Source organism: Ambystoma mexicanum, chromosome 11 (genome assembly GCF_040938575.1).
Source record: "Ambystoma mexicanum isolate Mex_15411 chromosome 11, UKY_AmexF1_1, whole genome shotgun sequence".
In the NCBI taxonomy this organism is placed as follows: Eukaryota; Metazoa; Chordata; class Amphibia; order Caudata; family Ambystomatidae; genus Ambystoma; species Ambystoma mexicanum.
The window spans coordinates 989,073,887-989,096,907 of record NC_090934.1 but is presented as its reverse complement, the minus strand read 5'-3'; the positions used below and the strand labels follow the sequence as shown (position 1 = coordinate 989,096,907).

Sequence of the window (23,021 nt, the reverse complement as noted above, 5' to 3'; positions counted from 1 at the left end):
CCAGGGTGACACTGGAAAGATTGTAATACCACTGGCACTAGTGAACACCGCCCTGAGCCAACTACACTACCCAGCCCACACAGGCAAGGAAGTAATTGCAGCACGAATTAGGGAAGACTGGTTCTGCCCCGAGTTAAATTCTCATGTGTCAAATTTTATCAGCAATTGTCTCACATGTCAACAGTTTACGGCCGGTCATACTCTGAAGGTGATAAGAGGTACTATACCCCGGCCAGAGGGACCTTTCCGGCATCTCCATATTGACTATGCAGATATGATCAACGTATGTCAAGGAAATAGGTATATGATTGTAGTAGTATGCCCATTCTCGAGGTGGATTGAAGCAGGGCCCTGTTCACACCCAGATGCATTTAGAGCAGCTAAATTCCTAGTGAGGGAGGTCTTCCCCAGGTGGGGAGTGTGCGAGGTACTGAGGTCAGACAATGGCCCACATTTCGCAAACGAAATGCTCCAGCACATCACATCCTTGCTGAACATCAAGCATAAATTTGCATGTGCATACCACCCACAGGCCAACAGTATATGTGAACGCCTGAATGGCCTACTAAAGGATGCAATTGCAAAGATACAGCAAACAACAAAGAAGAGTTGGTTATACTGCCTTCCATTAGCCCTATTTGAGCTAAGGAATAGACCAGGGTCCGACCACCACCTCACCCCTCACGAGGTGGTTACCGGACGTCAAATGCGCCTTCCCCTAACGCCAACATCACGAGCATTTGCTGACCACGAGAGTACTGCGAGTGTTCTTGGTGATGAAATGTACCAATATGTGTCTTCTTTGATTACTAGTGTAGTGTTTGTGTCTCAACAGCTCGAGCACACGCGGGGCGGGTCCAACAGTGATCAGCAAGAAGACGTGGATAAAGAATTGGAAAAGGAAAGACTGTGCAAAGTTGCTAAAGGTGACAACGTACTACTTCGCAATTTCAACAGAAAGTGGAACAGTCCACGATTCACTGGCCCCCATCTGGTAGAGGAGGTATCAACGAGAGCAGTAAAGTTACAGGACAAACGTGCTTGGAACCACCTACACGACGTAAAGATCTACAAACCCCAGACCCGCCCCAGCGCCACCGACAGGGCCACTGGAAGAACAACAACAGCGTCACCAACGGAGGAAGAGACTTCTACCACAACTAACAGCCTAAGTGTCCCCATACCCTGCCACCGCCCAGATTCCCCAGAGACAACTATTAGAAAAGAAAGGGGTGATCCCCATACCGCCCACCCCATGGTTACACGATCAAAGGGTAAAGAGACTTCCGCCAGTTGAGCCCAAACCCTCTGCCAATTGACCCCCTGCCCACTGTAGTAACAATTGAACTGAAGGACATTGTTTTGCACATATACACATGTAAACACCTGAATGTTCTCTTTCTTTTCTCTCGCACATGCAGGTACAGCGTATTATTGTACTGTTAAGAAAGTAGATAACTAACCAATTCACTGCCCAGGAGTAGATGGTACCCTCAGACGATAATTACCTGGAAGAATTGTCACACCAATTTGTATATGAAATAAAAAGGCCAACGTACCTGAAAAGAAGGAGGGTACGTGTCTACTACACAGCATTCCTCTTGGCCATAGAACATTCAATGCCACACCTCCAACAATATTTGCCTGCCCTAAAAGATAGATCGCTCAGATTGGCGTGGGAACAGCTCTTCGCCTGGGCACTGAATGACTACTTGATAGGGAGAGCTTAATAACAATAACTAACCTTAATAACGAGCATATTAAGAATTTTCAGGCGGGCAACTGTAACGTCGCAAGAATACGCTGCCGGACTGCAGCAAGGTAAGAGCAAAATGCCGGTGAAATTAGCATTTGTAATAAAACTGATGGGGATTTTAATGATCACCGGATTTTTGGCTGCCTCTGTATGGCAGTACAGCTATGCTATCAATATTGTTGCTGTACCCAAACCTAATACACCCCCACCCCCAGCTGCAACAGGTGTTACGTCAGGTGGTACTAGTAAAATCCCACACAAGGAAAATAGAGTTAAACGCAGCACATACTCCGATAATAAAGGTATTGATGATTACATACAAGATTCAGCACACATCTCAAACAACATATGGTACCAACACATGACCCACATAGGTAAGCAGACAACAGAAGACAGCTGCTACGTTTGCTCATTAATACCATACGCCATGAGCGCTTCTCGAACATTTGTTGCCACAGAGATCGATGAAAAAATAGCACGATGTATAATATACCTGGCACTGTTCCAGACGAAAGGAAGATTTCAAGGGACAGTGGTGCAATTGGTGTGGAAAACACGAGATACATATATCCATATATCCATATGAAAACAACTTCCTCAAGACTTATTTGAGTTACCACAAGAGCAGTTTACATGCTGAATGATTCAGATACATAACAAGTGGTCCTGAAAAAGGAGAAACAAAGAAAGTAACACTACAGTACCTACCATGTGATTGGTACGCCACTGAAGTCCCTGGTGAGAACGGATGTTGGGAAAGACCACTGGTGATAATAACAGGGAAGGTGTACATGAACAACAAATGGGACATAGGAGTGGTTGGTAGCAACATGGTAACAAGAGAAAATATTTCAACTATTGATGGACACAACCACAGATGTTGGATGACCTGGGTCAAGTACGTACCCATGCTCACGTGGATGGAGAAGGATGAAGACCCAATAACAATACTGCCGCTAACTGCGCCTAAGGTATGCTACCAACATAAAGGGAAGGTGGACGTAGGATACAACACCAACTGTGAAAGCGTGATGGAGCTACCTGAGGGGGGAGCAGGAACAGCAGTAGTAATGGACCATTACTGGGCCTGTGGAGAAAAAGCATACCACACACTGCCCCCTCTGTGGAATGGTATATGCACAATAGTGCACGTTAATGTACCATCACTAGTGGTACCCCAGAAACATGTCAATATGGCAAACTTCCCCAAAATGGATGAAGGGAACAAAAGGAAGAAGAGATCTGCACAACCTCAGAAGGAGCCAGAGAGCAAAACTGACGGCAACAATACTGTCCTGAATAGAAAGAAAAGACAAGGAGAACCTCTGACAGGAAACTACTTATGGGGAAGGTCGGAAACAGCACTCACTTCAATCCCACCAGAGCACAGACTATTCAGCAGAGCAGCAATGTTCTTCTCCTCAATAATACATCCAGGACTACAGGCTTACGCAAACGCAAAATGGCTCCAGATAACTCGATGGGAACTAATGATGACTATTAATTCTACGGTAAATGGATTCAACGCAATAAAAGAGGAACTGCGAGCTGTGAGGATGGTAGCACTTCAGAACAGATATGTACTGGACCTCCTCACAGCAATGGAAGGAGGAGTTTGCGCAAAGATAGGACAATCATGCTGCACATTCATCCCTGCCAACGATGCTGACAATGGTACACTGACAGAAGCAGTTTTACAATTGGCCTAGATGCACTCAAAAATGACGGATGAAAGTAAAGGTGTGAAAAACGATGAGAGCTGGTTTTTAATATTATGGTCATGGATGCCATCTTGGCTGTCAGATGGACTGAAAATTATAGTTGGATGTACTATTTTGGCTGGAGCTACACTGGTCATAATAAGATTTTGGAAAGCCCGGAAGGCACGCACCACAGACGAGATGATCGAAATGGTTGGTATACACCTCTTGATGCCAACAGGTGACGGCCAACACACAGGCACAATCATAAAAGAGAGAGAGAAGTTGCGCAACCAGATCATCACCAAGCACCTGGACCCACCATCTGTCAAGCTCGAAAACCCAAGAAACCCAAGGAGCTACATAGGGAAATGGGTATACTGCACTCCTGGAGGAACCTGTGAATATATGTATTGGTAATTTGAAGACCATGTTAACCACTATGGACATTTGGGAGGAATAACTAAAATATGGAGAGTAAGAGGAGATAAGGAAAAGGATATGTTTGTGGTCGACAAGTCGACCAGAGGGGGGACTGAAGTGGGAGAATGGAAGACCAGGCTCCCGCCCTTCCCCCCTCGCGCTTGGCCTAGAGGATCACGGCCTAGACACCCGCCACGAGAGGAGTTTGCCTATCTACCAGACGACCAAATACCCTGGTACAGGAACATACGGATGTGCCCATCTACCTGCCCAGCAGCCCGCCCTGCCCATGCCGACACCTGCGGCACGGATCAACTCGACTAAACCTACACGTCGTTAGAGATGCCATGACGACCTAGCCAACGGTCAGCACACCTGTGCAAATATACACACTGGACACTCCAACACCAATCCACACGAAGAATATACTCAGTGCTATGACGTAGGCGACAGACATACTCACGGACGTGCATCTTTATTATTTTCCACATAGGCTCTCAAAATGCAGAAACGCAAGACGCATCATGAACTTATCTAAAAAGGCTTGCTCACGCTTCTTCTAAGAGCCATGTACCATAATCGAGAATATAACGGGGACACGATACTGAGGATAAAGCAATATGATACCGTAACCTAAAGCGCTCTGCATCAAACGGTTCCACCTATGCACCAGGCCCAAGTAGGCCGCAAGCAAAAGCTTCCATGAACATTGAATGAGCAAGAACTGGGTTGCTGACCCTGCAAAATAAGCCCGGCGAAAGCACAACGCCAAGGGCACGATGTTGCAATCTCGCACGCTGCAAGCCAATGCCAAGGTCGCACCTGCAAGATAAACCAGGCACACAGTAGGAAAAACAATATTAATTATGTTGAATTTTGCCTCAAACACGGTCCCACCTCAGGTGACAAAGCCAAACCTGACAAAATGCCAAGCCCAGGAGGAAGGAGACGCCTGAATCCCACGTTTCAAGACACAGGCAGATACAATTAAAAGACTCATTGGACATCTGCAGCAGTGGGAGTAGTCGACCTACCAACATATGAATAAATCCTCACATTGTTTACACCTACCCATATTAAAACATTGTTGCAAATGACAGGTGCACCGCGAGCTGGGAACAGCGATAGTCCCAGACTGGGAGGCTCGCGAGTGGACTAATCAGAACATGGGGCTCTTATCACTGACGCCATTAACATTGACCAATCCTCAGAGGTCTTCATGTAACAATTTTCATGTATCAAATTGAAGGGACAGCCCAGATATACCACCTGACTAACCCTCAGCCACTGACACCGTTCTCTATATGTGCGCTATACTAACCCTACCACTCGAGTAACCAATCCAGAGTGGAAATAGGTTTTTTACTAAACTTTGTAAGATGACGCAAGTAGCGCGTCATACAAAGGTAAAAAGGGCCTGCGAGCCCCACGATTGTGTGTGTGTCAGGACGGACGCGTACGCTCCTTGACCCATCCCTGCCGTTTGTCTAATAAACAGCAGAGTCACCTTGCTTCTTGCGTGTGTCTCATACTCTATCTCTTTTGGGATATACGGGAGGAGTTGGGGCCTCCCTGCCCGGAGGTCTGCAGACGGTCCGGCCGACCCCGGCAGAATTTCCCCCCGACACATGAGATCTATTTGTTCTTTTTTTTGGAGTATTTTGTTGGCTATTGGATATTATGTTTTTGCTTTCATATTATTACCTTTCTTCTTTTAATATGCTAGTATATCAGATCTAATAATTTGGACTCATGTATACTATAATTTTAAAAAAACAATGGTCGTTCTCCCATGCATGTTGCAAACTTAGCATTGAACACATTGCCAAAACATGCCTCAAAATGTCCTCACCTCAAGAGAGGGTTTGTTAAACTTCGCTAACTCAGGTGTTAATCCAGAATTGCAGCCATTTTCGAACGGGTTTAAGGAAAAGCAATCTCTTCAATGCCAAACGTATTCCCATCTAGGTAAATGGCAGTGTTAGGAGCCGTCGTAGGCAGTCATAGGGCACATTTGAGGGATGGTTTATCCGACTCACTTAGAGATTTGAAGGCAGCACTGCCCCCAGAAATCATCGCCATTCATTGCTGCCTGTCTGGTCTGCAATTTATGAATGTCCAGGCTGTGGCCGACCGCCTTATCCCCAAAAGTGCAGCCAAATCTTAAAGTTGGGTATTTAATGTACTGTGAAACATTGCAATCAAGCAGTGTGCTTCCATTTTAGGCCATTTAGGTCATAACAGTTTACATTTACAAACAAGTACAAAAAATAAAGTAGAGCACTGGCTCCCTTTCTTTCAAAGTCTCTGCCTGGCCCTCTACACCACTCTGGTCAAGAAGCTTGTATAACCTGACGCATTGCATAGTACATACATATGTGACAGGGATGACATTCAGTACCCGCATTTTAGGACAGTGGATAGTGCAAAACGTTGGATATAGCTAAACGACCACCTCTTAAATGATTTTTAGCATGGCCGACGAGGCTAGTGAGGAGCTATTGAATCACTTGTAAGTGGTTGCGCCCAGTGACTATATGATTCGTTGGGGAATGTTAATGAGCCCTTGCAGTCCACCTTGGCGGACTGAAGTAGCTGTTACAGGCCTACTTCTCAGTTAAGGGCCCAAAACAAAGCCCAGGGTGCTTGCAAGGAAGAAAAGGACAATAACATCCATCACAGCCCAGCTCAGATTTGAACACCATTATAATATTGGTAATCGCAGTGCCCAGTGTATGTTGTGGAGAGGTAAGGACAGGGGTAAGGACAGGCATGGACTGGACTACTGTGCAATAGGCCCATGGCCGAACAAAAAACGCACAATCCTGGTCTAGGCCAGTTTTTTTTTGTCAAAGTGGGCTACTTATTTGGGCAATGTGGGCCAGTTTGATGAATTACTTTACCATGCGGCTAATACTTTTGCTGAATAAATATTCTTTGCATCACATTTCATCAAAAAACTCCTCCTTGGGTACTATTCAAACAGTGTCACAAAAGGAATGAATTTACATTTGAAACAGTGGGCCACTTTATTTATTGGTGCCCGTAACAATGTTATGGCTCAGTCCGACCCTGGGCAAGGAGTAGACTTTAGGCCCCAGAGGCCTGAGCCGAACAGCTCTCTAGAACAGGAATAGGATGCGGCACTCCAGGTGTTTACAACTAAAGCTGCGGCATCTGAGCAGTGGCAATGGGCAATGCTTCCAGTTCCGCAGGGCTCCGGTGCTCTGTACACTGTGCTAGAGGTATGGACTCTGCTGGGCTTGGACCTTTCACTTCTTCGCTAATGACTTTGCCCCACCTCCGAATTGGTCATAATGTGAGGGGCGGTTCTCATCTATTTACCATCTTTCCAATTGAAAATTGCTGCAATAAGTGCACGAGCAAGACTGATTGCTTTCTGAAGTCGAAACATGTATTTGGGGAGCACTCCACTAGACACCAAGATGGACAGAAATGTCAAAAAGAAGTGCCGGGTTTTGTTTTTCACCATCCCGAGATTCTAAGGTCATGTTCATCGGCAGATACTCCTGTACGTCTAGAGAATTGTCCGCTTCAATGTATCCCTGCTGTCTGCTGACCCTTCTTTCCACTACGCATCATCACAACAAGCTGAGAGACGAGAACCGCAGGCTTTTTCTAGTGCTATCATGGCTTATATCGTAGAGAGTCTACTGGGCTGTGAACTTTGGAAAGGCCCTTACCAATAGGCCAGTCTTCGTTTATATGAAGCATCTAAGGCCAGTTAGCAGAATTCTTGAAACCGTTTTCAGCATTGGTTTCTCTTCTGCTGGATACGCTCCCACGGTCCCCCGGTAACTGCCTCTTTTGATAATGCTCCCATGGAAACAATGTGAATGTAATTTGCTCCACTAGCGTTGGAGCGGACCTTTTTTTTTTTGTTTGACTTTGTCGGCACCCGTTAGCCGTCGGGTCATTGGAGCGTGCTACAAATTCATATACAATACAATACAACTATGGCAAGGGTGGGAAGAGAGACTATGGCTGCCCCTTAAAGCAGTACTCTGTTCCCATGTTAAACTCCAGGTCTTCATGAATGTAGTTATATGAGCCACTGGTATCTTGTTATGTATCAATTGTGTACTTTACGTCCTGATGTCCTATTAGACGTTTTAGAATATTTTAGGTGATTTCTTGTGTGATTGTATGGACTTTAATTTGATTAAAATCAAGCTGAAGAAAATTAAATTATCGGATCAGAGGTCTCAGTATGAATGTAATCACTTATAATTCCTTTTAGCTATATCTAATGTGTTTTGCAGTCTTCCACCAATTGATTTAAAGTGTGTAAATGTACTCTTATTTTGTGTGGTTTTACTATTGTATTATTTTACATTCTATTATTATATTCTGCAGTGTTGCCTCATGGAGTCATTGTAATATCTGCAAACTGTATGTTACATATTGTAGAATATATTAGGAAGAGCAGGTGGAACAGGCATAGTCAGTGATGTGGGTTAACATCTTTATTATAACAAAACGTAAAGCACCTCTCATGCCCCCGTGAAAGAATCGGCCATTCATATGAAGTGATTCGCAAATTTCATTGATCAATAACTAAGAAAGGTTGTTGGGGAGTATGATGCAAAAATATGTTGCGCTGAATGTGCTTTAAATACCAAAATTAATTTCACCAACTTGATTGATCGTTCTACCTCAGTAAGCACTACTGAGCCATTAGCCCAAATGATCTGCCGTGAGTGGTGCAAGGAAGGCATGGTACCAAACGTAGACATTGGGCCTCATTATAACTCAGGCGGTCCGGAAATAACGGTGGCGGTAAACCTACCGCCACCGTTGTTTCCGGACCGCCTGATCCCGACTCCTGCAGGCGGGAGGTGATGTTCCCGCCAGGTCTGACCTGGCGGGTTTAACACCGCCCGCCTGAAGGCGGACGAGGAAACACCGGCAGCATTACCAGTTGCTGCCGGTGTTTCCATGATCCCCATTCCCATTGAGTCCCATAGGACTCAATGGGAATGGGGATTAACACCATTCCGCCTCTGTGATTCCCGGAAAACCGGGGTTGTAATCCCCCGGTATTTCCGGGAATCACAGAGGCAGAATGGTAATATGAGTCCGGCGGTAACCAGGCGGTTTTACCGCCTCAGTTACCGCCAGACTCGTAATGAGGCCCATTGACACAATAGATGCAAGTTTTGAAAACCATTATTTTATAGTTTACTGGGGTTGGTGAAACTCCTAACTGGCCATAACTCTAAAATGGGAGTAGTCTCGACCATTAAATGGAAAAACGAGTCCAAGTCAGTCTAGTTAAAATAAAAAGGCCTATACTAAGAAAACCTAACTTTGCCCTCCTTCTCAAATCACAAATGTGTAAAGGGAATACAAAAAGAAAAAAATGGTGTCTTAAAAGAAACGAAGTGGCTTGGGTAACAACTCTCTTACCCACGTTCAGAGGCATGGGGTCTGCAGAGTTTCTTAAAAGGGGTAGGTGGATGGCACAGTTCTATCAATCTGGCACACTCTGGCTTGCTGAAACAATTCAACATTTCAGGCTTGGGCTTCAAGCTTTTGACAGTCTACTCAATTCTTTAGACGTTGTCATCCTTACCACAAATACACAGTTCTGCTCTTGACTTTCACTTTGCCACTATTCAATATAGGCTTCCCTCTGCCGGGCTTGAGCCTGCCTCTCTTTTCACATTCATCGCTTCACTTCATCACAGTTCAGCACTGACTTCCCTCCACGAGGCTCGAGTCTGTCTTTCTCTTTGTGGTAGTCCCCTTACCCACTTTCTATCCTTATCTCTTTTACTGTCGAAGACTTTCGAAACTGCAAGAATTTTATGTAGACCTTTGCATGAGCACTTTGACCTCCTTTTAAAAAACTTGACAATCAACAATTTCCACAACACCAAAGCTCCTTGGTACTTGTAGTTTTACGTTTGCCCTCTTGGCATCTTTCAAAGTTCTCATGCAACACCAGTGCCTCTTGGTACTTTTACTTTTGCCCTGTTGGCATCTTTCAAAGTTCATATCCTCTTTACTTTTGCCCTTTTGGCGGTTGTCAAAGTTCATATAAATTTCTTTTCATTCAATCAACTCTCGTTCGGGATTGGGTTTACTTTCTTGTTTCCTTTGTTTCCTGCTTTCCATAACACAGAACATTTCACAGATACTTTCGAATGTGCGATTCTGCTTCGCAGGACCACTCTGTTACTTTGTGTAGTTTTCTCAGCATTCAATCATTGTTCTGTTCATTATGGGTTTTGTCCGCACACGTGCAACCTTCAACTTTTGTTACATGCCTCTTTGGCTCTTAACACAAATCAGGCTTTTGTTGGCCTTTGATAACTCACCGGTTGTGTTAATTGGGCTTCTATCTTCAATTATTTTCCAGTAGCAGTCAAAGCTGTTACCAATGCCTCCTCTGCTCCTCCCCAACTCTGTTGTTCACCCGGGAGGGTAGCGGCCACCTGGAAGCACTTTGAAGGATTCTCCCATCCGCTCACCCGTTTTCGGTCGTGGAACGCTTACGGCTTCCCGAAAGGATGGAATTCTCGCCTGGTTCTCTCTCGTTTCCCCCGCATAAGCCGACCAGCCCCTTAGCCTTCCAACTTACATAGCCTTGGTTCACAATAGCCCCAAAAGAGCTGTTCCTTCACACAAACAGCCTCGCTCAGAGTGTGCCTGTGCATGCCACGTTTTATCCTGACAGGGAGTGTTAACAAGTGGCAGGTGTATGCAATTCGTACTAAGTGCCTGACTCTGCCTGATCTCATTAGAGGGACAGAGCCATTGCAAGTCAGTAGAGATAATCCTCCTGGCCTCATTCCTCATCTTCCTCGGCTCAGTAGTGTTGTCAATGTGATGTGGTGAAGAATTATGGGAGTTGTAGTTGTAGTTTCCAATACAATAAGTAGGGAAATGGGTTAGATGGGTTAAGGAAAAAGAGGGCTACCATGTCTCACCATCAGGTGGCTTCATGCCCAACTCCCCGTGGGACCCCCGTCCAAGGTGATCTTCCCTCGGTTGTCCACCCGCAGGGTCGGGATCCAAAAGCGATGGCCTTTCCATGGCCACCTGAGTAGGGGATTCCCAGGGACTAGGCTGTGAAACACCCTCTATTTTTTCACAGTTGCCACAAAATGAACATTGAAAACTGCAATATATAAGTAAGGCGATTGGAGCGAACATTTTTAACTTTACATGCCCTCAATAGAAAATACTTAATTAAGGCATTGAACCAGAAGGCCAAGCATGATGTAAATCAGGAGAAGAGTGATCCCTAAGAAAAACACAACGTATGCAAAAAACATAAGAAAAATGTGCTCCCAAAACATACTCTAATTCTTCCGCACTCCCAGAAATCGACCACTCGTATCTGAACCAGCTTAAGATGCGTTCCCCTGGATAACATAATGTTTCATTAATTTCAACTAATAGAATCTCTTGTTTTATCATTAACAGAGTGAGAATCTGCTGGGAGAGATACTCTTTGAGGCTAACCTGGCACTACATGACCCTGCAGGGGAAGTTGAAATGGAAAAATGAATTTTGGTAATCACGCACATAGTTGCAATTCAAAGAAAACATCCATCACACAAGATTCCATCGTACTGCAGGCTTTGTCTCTTGCCCCATAGCCATAATCTCTCTCAGCCCATAACCAATCCAGTCATTAAGATTACCAGCTCGCCAAATTATGCTCAGCAACAAATTGTTAAACCTGTGCGGTCTAATAGTCCCCTTCCAGCTTGACCACATTTGGATTGCCACCCCAAGTCCTTTGAGTGGTATTAATGATCACAGGGGCTCCCGGCTCTCAGGCAAGGCAAAGGCTGGACACTCTAACATTAATGAACAAGTTGTTGCATTGGCTGAATTCTAACCTTTTTTTCATCAGTGAGTCCACAGAATTTGGTAATGGAAAAGAGTGTGTTGGCCAATTAAGGGCCCTATGTATAGTTTTCATCTATGAAAATGATCCCACAATATTTGAGACATAAATGAAAAAATATCAGATGAGGATTTACTTACCCTTTTAACAGATATCAATCACATCATCCTACTGCAAGGAACAGGGGCCATTAAACAACACTACGTAAATGTTTTCGCACCCCGGTATCAGCTGGCTACGTGCTACAAGAATGGCCATTAGTGTGCATCTCGATTTCCCTTTTTGAGACCTCATATTTACCAAATTAACCAACTACTCTTCAAATAATATAATCTAGTTGGCATTCCCTTGAGAGGAGATATGCTGTTACCTGTCATCAATTAATCTCAGACTCTTAAGAGCGAACGTGGTTCTTATGAAGATTGATTCTAACCTGGCGAGACTCGGTGACTCCTAGCCTTTCGACACATATACTGATATGCTTTTCGGTGGATAGAACAGTGAAGGAAATAGGCAGGTTGATCTCCACCTTCCATAACCTGTGCAAAGCCCAGTCTTCATCGAAGCAGTTGTTCAGCCTTGTGTTTCTATAAGGGTTGGTCGATTCAGGGGTTGTTTTACTGACTGGAATTAATTTCCGCATAAAATCATACAAGTTTATGACTAGAAAAACCAGATTCCATAATATTTATTAAAAAGTCAAGTTATGTTTCTTTCTGCAGAGAGTTCCCAGGCAAAATGGTAGAGACTATAATTCAGAAATAAGCACTCTTACATTAACTTTCAAGACCATGGTAGTATTTTTTATTTTCTAAAACAAAGGTTGAGTGTTCCAAATGACCCCTGGGTGTTGGACTCAGTTCAAGGATATCGCAGAGCGTGTGTGAGCACACCAATTCAGACTTTGGCTTCACATATCACAATCAATCACAGGTTGATTTGGCAGATATGGTGATGAATGCAATAGAACACAATTATTTTCAGCAATGTTTTAGTAACATAGAAAAACATTTGTTTTTCTCCCACTTTTTGGGGTAGGGTTTCTCAAGCAATATATTATTCGGACACTTGAAGATGAAGGCAATTGCATTGTTGATAGACTTATCGAGGCCAGATGATTGGTTAATTCCACTGGACTTCAGAGGCATCTATCTTACCATCCAGATGTCTCCAAGTTGCAGACATTTTCTTTGCTTTCCTTGGAACCTTCAGATATTTCTGTCTTGTTTTTTGGCCCTTGCGTTATCTTCGGCACATTGGTGCTTTAGAAACGTATTATGTTCTTTAATGAGTTCTGTGATGACTCCTGCGGAGTCCTCACATAATCTGTGCCTAAAGTCTCCTCCCAGGTGGCCAGGGAAAGGCAGCCACGACCAGATTCGAACCCGGGTGGTGATATTAGTCGGGTGGATCGCCTGGGTGGAGAAGGCCAACAAGGGAATAGGGTGACTGCGTTAGGAGAGATGAAGTGCTCCTCTTCTTCGGAGGGTGAGATTTCTATAATGGCAGAATACCTAATGGCATGCTGTCAGAGTAAGGCTCCTGTTTTCAAAAGAGAAGATCCTCTCTCGAGGTAAGAATGCTGTGGGCTGCAGTGGGGCCAGTGAGGGCCAGTCATTGATGTGAGGAGGCAGCACCAGGTCCTGGGGGCCGATCGGGTCTGCAAGGGGTAGACAAAGACATTGCACGGCCAAGGGCCTACCGGGTCTGCAAGGGGCAGACAGAGACACTGCAGGGCCAAGGGCCCATCGTGTCTGCAAGGGGCAGACAGTCATTGCATGGCTAAGGGGCCATCGGGTCTGCAAGGGGCAGACAGACTTTCTGGGGCCAAGGGTCTACCAGATCTGCAAGGGGCAGAAAAACCAGCACTGCAAGGAGCGGACAGTAACTTTGCTGTGTGAGGCATTCAAGGCCTAAGTTTGGAGTCTGTGAGGGGCAGCCAACCCAGTCCAAGGAATGCCAGTAGTGATTGCAGGAACCAGTTATGTCAGCAAGGGGCAGAAATGGATCCAGTATCCAGGTGGCAGCATAAGAACTAAAGCAGTGTGGGCCAGAAAAGAAAAGCTAACAGGGACTTTGCTGGAGGAAACTGGTGAACATATTACTGCGAGTGGTAGACCTACTTACATAAGCGAGGCACGTCTGTGATAATGATGGCCCTTGTGGGATCCCAGTGAAACGGCCAATCTTTCTAGAATGAAGAAGGAAGTAGGTCCCTTTGTGAGCAAAAGAGCGGGAGAGGGATACAGACCTGTCCCCTAAGGTACTGGGGGGCAACATGTGTACACTGTTTTGGACAGCACCAGGTGGCAGTGATGGAGAAGAGAGGAGCAGGTTTTTGTTCTTTATGTGGTGCTGTTGTGGAAAGTGAGGAAAATAGCAGTTTGGTAGTATTCCAGGAATTAGATCCCGATTTCTTGAATTTCTTCAGGGAGATCTCAATTGGACAGAGAGAGGCTTAAGAGTTTAATTCACATTAGAGTTTTGGAATAGTGTGATGTGAGGCCCGTTGAATATTCAACATCTGTTTCTGTGCTTGTGTTTTGGAAATCATGGCCTCTGTTTAGAAAGATTTATCGTGCATTTAATTTTGTTTAGCTGGGTTTTCCTGTGCACTAATTGTAGTCATGTTTTATCCCCTTCTTTTACAGGTTGGACTTTGTGTTTTAAAGTTAGTTAGGACATGGACTTCCTAAGTTAGCAGGGTAATGTGCAAGTTATGATGCATATTCTATTAACCCTTTTAGTTTACAGGCTGGATTTGTACTGAAGAACATTGAATTATAATTTCAAGTGCATAGTTTAAATGCTTTAAGTAAAACAATTAAGGGAGGTTTATCTTAATGTGTTCAGTGAACTGTGATGACTGTATAGAATATTTGTTCTACATTGTCTGGTGTGTGTGTCATGCTGAGGTGGGGTCGTGCTTGGATTTCTGAATTGGAGTTGCTGAAGTTGTGGAATGTGGTCTTTCAGCACAAGCGTCTTGTGGGGGTGTCAACACCTGTAGTTCTTGGAGTGCTCTTTCAGCGGGGTGTCGGTTAACCGGTGTACTTGAACTAACCTGCCATGTTGGAAATGGTGCACATGTTATGGTGGGCAGACAGTGAGTTAAATTTGGAATGGTTAACATTGTATTGTGGGACTGAGTTTTGTTTGTGGTACGAGTGTGGTGTACTGTGTGTTGGGAGGTCTGCTCTGTGTGTGTGTTTTGGGAGATCCGCTCTCCATGCCCTCTGGGTTACCCGAGTATGTTGTAGTGAAGAGGTGTTGGGAGATCACTCTCTGTGCCCTCTGGGACACACTTGGCATGTTTGTGCGGCATGGTTGTCGGGGGATCAGTTCTCTCTGCCTTCCGGGGCACACCTTGCATGCTAGTACAGCATGTTTTTTGCCTCAGTCATGTGGTTTGGGGCTGGAAGCCTGACGTTGCTTGAAAGTTTGGATGTAGTATCCTTTTGTTCAGTGGTTGGTGTCTACCCCTTAGTGGTAGAGGAAAGAGAGTGGCATATTGTGATGCAGATCGTCCCACTAGGTGAGGACGGCTACAAGGCTTGTGTGGGTGCGTTGTTGGTAGGATTTGTTTTGGAAGTTTAGGGACGTACATGTGTTGTTGCGTGTGTATGTATGTCTCTTTCTTCTTGGGTGTATTTTGTTTTGTTTAAGGGGGAAGATATGTTGTGCCTTGTCTTTCCACGCACCCTGGCATGTGTGCATGGAATGCTAGAAGTGACCGACATGGAATGCTGTGTGTGAGAATGTTATGTTCTGAATGGTTCTCCAGAGGAGCAAGTGGGCGCATTCTCCCTAGTCAACACTTCCTACCCCCACCCTATTTGATTGACCGACGAGGAGCCAAAATTGGGAACCCGTGCACAAGATTATGCGAAATGTCCATACCATGTCAGCTATATGATAAGCAATATGCACTTAGGCACCAACAGTGAAGGAAACCTATCCAGAAGGATGTCCTTTGCCGAGTTGTCGGAAAGTAGCCATGAATAAAATGGTGTACGACATGGATGTATGTTAAAAAAAGAAAATGCAAAAGAATGTCTCAAAGTAGATGTATGAATCTATGCTGAACCGATGTGAAAATGCTTAAGAATGACGATGTAACTGAAGTATTACGAGAAACGCAAGGTGGAAAGTATACATAGAAGCTTGCTTATGAGAGGTATATATTCAACGACTAGCATCAGAACAAGATGTACGCCAGCTCATGTCGATCAACCCAACTACCTCAAAATACGAGCCCAGAGTTTTAATGTGGAAAGACGATGGAGAAGCTGTTTTCCTTGCGAAATAGGGGAGTGCATTGACTTTGAACCAAGGATGCTATTTTGAGAGATGAAGGAAAAGTATGAGTCTTCAAGCAGATAATGCGCAAAGACATATTTTCCAAAGATTAGGAGGAACACAAACATTTACTGATGCCAAGTACTGGATGATTAAAAAGGCATGAAGTCAGTATGGGACAGCATGAGCAAGTCTCTAAGGGCCAAAAGAAGAACTGCACCTAGCAAAAGCTGAATCAACTGAGGTTAAATGCACTGTTGAAGTGGACAATTTAATGATCTTGCAACACGTGACGAAGAGCTCGCAAACAAGGGCTATTAATTAGGCCTGGAGCTAAGATAGTGGTGCACCTATGCTCACTCAAATTTCCAGAGACATAAGGACTAGCCCGGTCAACCTTCATACAGACACTGGCATGAGGCCTACAGATGAGAAAGGGTGGCCTAATTGTGAAACAAAGGGAAAGCTGACGTAGCTCTAACCACCTGGGTTTCAGTTCTATGCAAGTGCTGCTAACAAGCCGAATGTCCAAGGTTGGATTTGGGTTGCCAGCTAATTAGAATAGCCTGCCATTTACTTTTTCATACAATGTTGCAGAGTATTAGTCCGCTGCCACATTTTCTGCTATGACAAATATCCTAAGCCATGCGATAAGAAGTAGCTCAGGGTGTGTCTTACAGAACAGAGACCACCAATGAGGGACTAACACACACATTTTCTGTATGTAGCAATGATGCCCTAATCCAATCCCACCCCTCGATAGGTTTTTAAAGTTTGCTACGTAGGATGATGTCATAGATGACGCATCTTGCATTATATGAACTATAACTAAATGAAAAGATAGTGGGATCGTGCATGATTTGAATTGATTGAGTGTTTATTCACCCTGCTTTACTTTGAGTTTAAAGCAGTATTTTACAATCTCTGTTGAGTCGGTTTGGTTATTGGGTCCAAAGTATTTTCTTGGTAATTCCACCTAGCAGAACAAATGCTTCAAGTTTCTAGAGCATAGTTCTATGAATGTGCAGTGGAGAAGATGGGTTGACAGAGGGGATGCCAGCGGATGTTCTGTCCGTGTAACTTACCTGAAGTAGCCTAAATGTATTCCTGTACTCTGTACCCCAAGCTGGAACTCAGTAAAGATGTTTCCTGTTCCTACACTGACGTCAGTGTCATGCTTGGCCAGGAAAACAACTTAACATACAACCATTCTGACAAGTGTTTGATGAACCATCCTGATGAAAAGGTTGTTTATAAAGAAGAAATGTGAAGTAGTTGCCTTTTCTAAAGTGAAGAAGTTCTATTAAAATATTCACAAAGTGTGTAGAGAAACACTTTTTGGTTTGACAAATACGAGCATGTAAATACTTTAAGCTGAATAGTGATTAACATTGTTTAATCAGAAGACAATCCAAATTATATGATATGATGTGACATGTATAACGTGCCTGTACACAAGTGTTTCTAGGCGCGACATAACAAGGAGGGGGAAACAAGGCAGGACAAAATAATGATTTTAGTAGGCTTTGTGTCATTCAGATCGCACAAGTGCAGGGAAGAGGGAAGGGGAGAAGTGCCAGGGGGGAGGGGAAGGGGGAAGTGCAGTTCACTCACAAGTGCAGCCAGCGGGTGGCTCATAAGTGCAGAGAGAAGGGACTGTAGGGTTGCAGATACAGACGCTTAAGTGCTGGGGAGCCTGGAGGCAGTGCAAGGGCAACTGGAAATGCAGGAGCCTGGGCTCGAGTTGAGAGGGTGACCAGGCAATCAGTGCACGGAGCAGTCATGTGCATCAGCAGGGGAGAGGAAGAGAGAAAGCAGAAGCGAAAAGGAAGGTCTTGAGTTGTTCCGAAACCAGAGGTGGTCCTGCGCAATTTTGAGAGAGGCATAGAGGCTGTTCCAGAGGGAGGCCCCAGCCGAGAAGAAAGATCTACCCCCAACTCTCTGCTCGGAGAAGCGTCTGACCCTCAGGGAGTTGGAGGTGGAAGGGCGGAGAGCTCGAGAAGGAAGATGTTTTGAAAGAGAAAGTTGGAGGTAGAGCAGTCCCAGGCCCCAGAAAGCCATGTGTACAATGCAGAGAGTCTCGAGTTCATCCTTGCAGCCACTGGGAGCCAGTGAAGAGATTTCAGAGCTGGAGAGGTACGATCCCTGGGCTTGAGGCCACAGACAAGTCTTGCAGTCCTGTTCTGGATAAGTTGTAAAGGTCGAAGAGTAGAGGCTGGAAGATTTAGAAAGAGGCTGTTGTAATAGTCCAGCCTAGAGAGGACCAGAGCTCTGGAGACAGTGAGCTTCTGGGGGAAAATGAGAAAAGGCAGAATACCTCTGAGGAGGTGCAGCTGATAGTTTACTTCTTAGAGACGTCAGAGATGTGAGCAGAGAAGGAGAGGGTGGAGTCGAAGATGACACCAAAGTTCTCAGCCTCACATGAACAGGGTCCCGAGTGGGCAGCCAGAGAGAGGAAATGAGGGAGCAGGTGTCCCTATGAGGAAGATCTCAGTCTTACTGGCATTAAGGCAGAGATCATTAGCGGCACACCATTCCTGAATTGCAGCCAGACAATCATGGACGAGGGAAGAAGCAGAGGTGGCTGAGGGAGCCTGAAAGAGAGCTGAGTGAAACTGAGTGAAAATGCCAAGTGAAACCCTTAATGAGGGAGGACATGTGTGTTGAAAGCAGAACTTGGGTATTGAAAGGAACTTTGTGCTACCCTTGGAGCCAAACTTGACTATTGAGAAGAACTTTACTAATTGGAACTTTGATTTGAAAAATCCTGCATTAATCACGGGGAAGGGGATCTCACCCTGGTCACAAGAATGTGAGGTTATAATGTTTGTGTTTGAGATAACTGCTATTTTGTTGAGTGTAAATAGCCTGTATGGTTTTGTTGTGTGTATAACTCTGATGGACAGATACCTTTTGATGTTAGTGTGGTTTCCTTTAGTCTTAGTTCTACAGGCAGGGGCATCCTCTTTGGGTTAGGGGAAGCAAGACATGTGTCACACCCTTATCATTTATTAAATTGGCTACTTGTGAAAACCCTCTACCAAGTTGTCCATCCCGCATTTCTGACCCATCACTGTTTCATGTTCTTATAACTGGATGATGTTCTGATAATGGATTTGCACAGGAGAACAGTGGAGCATCCTCACATGACAATACACTTGAAGACCTAGGGTTTCAGAAAGAAATCAGATAAATTGGATAACTCCTCAGGAAATACAGTTCTTTAGTTTTCTGATCAATTGAAAAGAATCCACTCTTGAACCAGCCAGAAGCTAGGATTCTTGCCAAAGAAATATATTTTCCATGCCCTGTTGGCACATACAATAATCCTGAGCCACCCACCCAGTGTGGCCAGCCTTTTATCAGCATAAATCCAGGTGATTTTTGCAGCCTACTTACATTGCCAAACCCTAGTCAAAGATTTACATTATTCGGACTGGGTCCACGTTCCACAGAAGTAACAAAATAATTGCAGTGGTAGCTATAAAACGTCAAGGTGTGGAAAGAAAGAGCACCTTCAGATTCTCTGCAGGTCTTGTGCCTGATGGTGAACAAGTTTACATAAGTCAGGTACATCAACAAATAAGGAGGGATCAAATACAAAAACATGACATATGTAGGTATTGACTTTGCTGTAATTTGGTTTTCCCAGACAGATCAAGGTACAAGGAGGCTGCTGTTCCCGTCATTGGGTCGACCTAGCAGATTTTCATCTCATGGGGAAATATTTCTTCTCATCCAATCCAGATGGGAATCATTTTCGGATTGATCCCTTTGCAATACACCTGCACATACAGAACAACCTTCATTATTGCATCTGGCAACCAGGTGCACACAAACTGGTGACAGGCACATTTTTACAGTCATTGGCCCTCATTACAAGTCAGGCGTTAAGTGTTTAACGGCGCCGTTGGCGCCGTTAACCCTTAACGCCCGATTCACACTTTAACGCCTGCTTTTTGCAGGCGTTAAAGTCCAAGGCGCTAAGCGACCTAGGTACTAATTACGGCACTGTAATTTACGGTGCCGTAATTAGCGCCTTCCCCATCCCCATTATGCCCTATGGGGCAAAAATGGGAATGGGGAAGGGCAAATGGTGAATGGGGAATTACCGCCCCACTCACCTTGGAATGGGGCGGTAATTCCGCCAACCCACCATGGCAGAATCCGGCATGGACCATGGTGCTAATAGCACCATGGTCCACCGCCTGACTTGTAATGAGGGCCATTGTGTCCAGGGATACATTAAGCATTCCTGCCATTTGCAATGACACCCAGAATGTTGTTACATGTCCAGTCACAAAACCTCAATAGTAGTAGTAGTAACAACCCTTTGGCAAATTCACGCATGGTACCGAATGGTTTTGGAAGCATTGATAGATTATCCAACTTTCCTCCAATTCTCTCCTAGGGTCTTAATGGGCCTCAACACTGAGTTTTATCCATTGGTACTTGCCACATATGGACCTAATGGCCCAAAATATCTTGAGGACATTTGGGCTCCCACAGACCGTTCAAAATTATTATCAGCATTTACCACGAAGTCCTGGACACCAAAAAGTGTCAGGTCCTATAGCTCTGCATTACAAACTTGCTCTAGCTGGAATGTACAAAATGATGATGATCCCATTAAGGCAACTGTTGTACAAGTTGCACAATTTCTGGCTGATATTGCTAAGAGGGCACCTTATTGTGCACTTAATATACATCAGCTATTTCCATAGATCATGACTTAGTTACTTGCTCTCTAGTTGGGGGAAATCTGTTAGTTTATAGATTGTTGAAAGGGGTTGCATTAACCACTCCCCCTTTCCTAGAGATTCCCATATGCAATATGTTAATTGGTTCATTCCTTGTTTTGCAACTCGCATGAAAACAATTAATTACTTTTGAAAACTGTGTCTGCTAAATTGGTTACTGTGGCCCATACAGGGAACAGCTGATATTTGGATCTTAAAGGTAGAGTATTTAGACATTCTGACATTTATTCTGTGACCTTATGTTGTTGATGATGCACCAAGAGCAATGCAACATGATTCCTGTATCTGGGAGTGGACGGTCAGGATGAGGAAAGAGGACTTGCTGATCCTCAAGAGCATGGATATACAACAGGATGGTGCACCATTGATGGAGGGATATTGGAGAAAAGGGTATTGGTGGGAGTTCTAGTCTCTTGACATTTATTGTAACGTCTTGCTGCTAAATAATATTAAAAGTAAAAAGAGAAGTGAATCACTCTCATCACTGCGCAGTTAATAGAATCATAAGAGTCTATCACAATTAATGGCACTAATCAGTATTCATCATCATTGCATCCTATTGTGATTAATAAAAAGTACACTGGAGAATCATGACACAAAATATTCTTATATGAAACATGAAAGAATGTTCATAAAATGTGGATTGAAAATAATTAAATGTGCACATTCATTTTATAAAATTGAGAAAAAAAGGGCTCTCAAAAAACGGTTGGGTAAACAAAATCAAAATATAATGAAAACATGTATTTCGAAAACAATTCCATCACAATGTAATTTCAGACAGAGCTACTTCTTTGTAGGGTGAATACTGAACAGCTGGCAAAGACATTTCATAAAATAATGCTACTCAAGCAATTGTGTCACCGCCAACAACCAATAGACCATCAGCAACTGACCTACATTGCATGTTTATCTAGTCCCTCTTTTTTACTTCAGTCATAGCAAATCCCAGTTTTATAGAAGAAATCCCACCTTTTTGCTATACTTTGAAGTTGGTCTGAAATGGCGAGAGACACCGATTGACCTATTACCTAAAATAGTACAAATACCACGCAACCTGAAAGTCCATGTAATTTACTCAACTAAAAACGAGACAGAGCAAACATTCATGGCATAGGGAAAATATTGAAGAAGGATTGGACAACAACTGAACAGTCACTGAAAAAGGCAAGGACACGAAGTGATGACTTTTTTTCAGCTTGCAAACCATTTCTCAGTGGTCTGAAATTGGAGTGTGATATAGCTTCTGCAAATGCTTTTCGTTTAATTGGATAACCGCTATAACTGGATTAAGTTATGTTTCTTTCTTTTTTAGGGGAGGAATGATACAGACCTGTGAGCAATATCAATTTGTCCACCATGTTCTGAGCCTGTTTGTAAAAAATCTCTCAAAGGGGGCAGTCGAATGAAAATAAGTGGTACATCTCCTGGCTGAAACCAACAGAACTCTTTTCCGAGTCAGAGGAATTCCAAATCTGGCCGGGGCCGTGTGGAATGTAACACACTTGAATGATGATCTCTCGTTTCTTACAAGAAATATTTTTGATGTTTTACTTTGGTATTGCTTTAATTAATGCTCTTGTTTTCATCCACATTTAAGGACTGAGACACTGAACTATCGTTTCTACAACTCGTGGCAAGCTATATACATATAACGTTCACCAAAAATCAACTTACTTGTACTGTAAATAAGAGTAGAGAGCTTCATTTGTTACAAAATGTTTTAAACAAAACACTGTCGGTTTGCTATTTATTAAATACTTGTCATGCTAATAGATCCAAATACAATGTGAAACTGTTTTAAATTCAAATTTATATTCTGTGAGTGTGTGTGTGCGTGTGTTTGTGTCTACTACAGAAAGTACATTTTTTAACTTTTCTGATTTTGTTTTGACTTTTTCAATTGCCGAATACTGTGTCTCATGAACCCTCTGGGCTTCTGTATTAAAAGGTTCATGCTGATTCATATTGAAATCAAATCTCACACTTCCTGTTTCCATTAGAGATTCTCATTAGGACAACATATATTTTGCTACTGTTGCCAGCTAATCAAAAGGACGTAGGACAACAACGCAGTCTACATTCCATTACGTACCCCATAGTGCAGATTTTAATGAGCTCTTTTGAGAATTACAATCGCATAATTGGAGGGAACATTGCACAACATATGTTTCTTATGTGTAGCTTAAAAAGGTATC

General features: G+C 43.9%; 1 protein-coding gene across 1 annotated transcript in view; it reads left to right on the top strand.

The window, feature by feature from the left end:
- PTPN5 (protein tyrosine phosphatase non-receptor type 5) overlaps window positions 1-22,792 on the top strand; it is an 814,933-nt gene extending 792,141 nt beyond the window's left edge. Inside the window, exon 14 of the mRNA XM_069624164.1 lies at window positions 22,139-22,792. Within this exon, the coding sequence (XP_069480265.1) occupies window positions 22,139-22,232 (94 nt within the window). The 3' untranslated portion in view covers window positions 22,233-22,792. The remainder of the gene's footprint in view (window positions 1-22,138) is intronic.
- The last annotated feature ends 229 nt before the right edge of the window (window positions 22,793-23,021 follow it).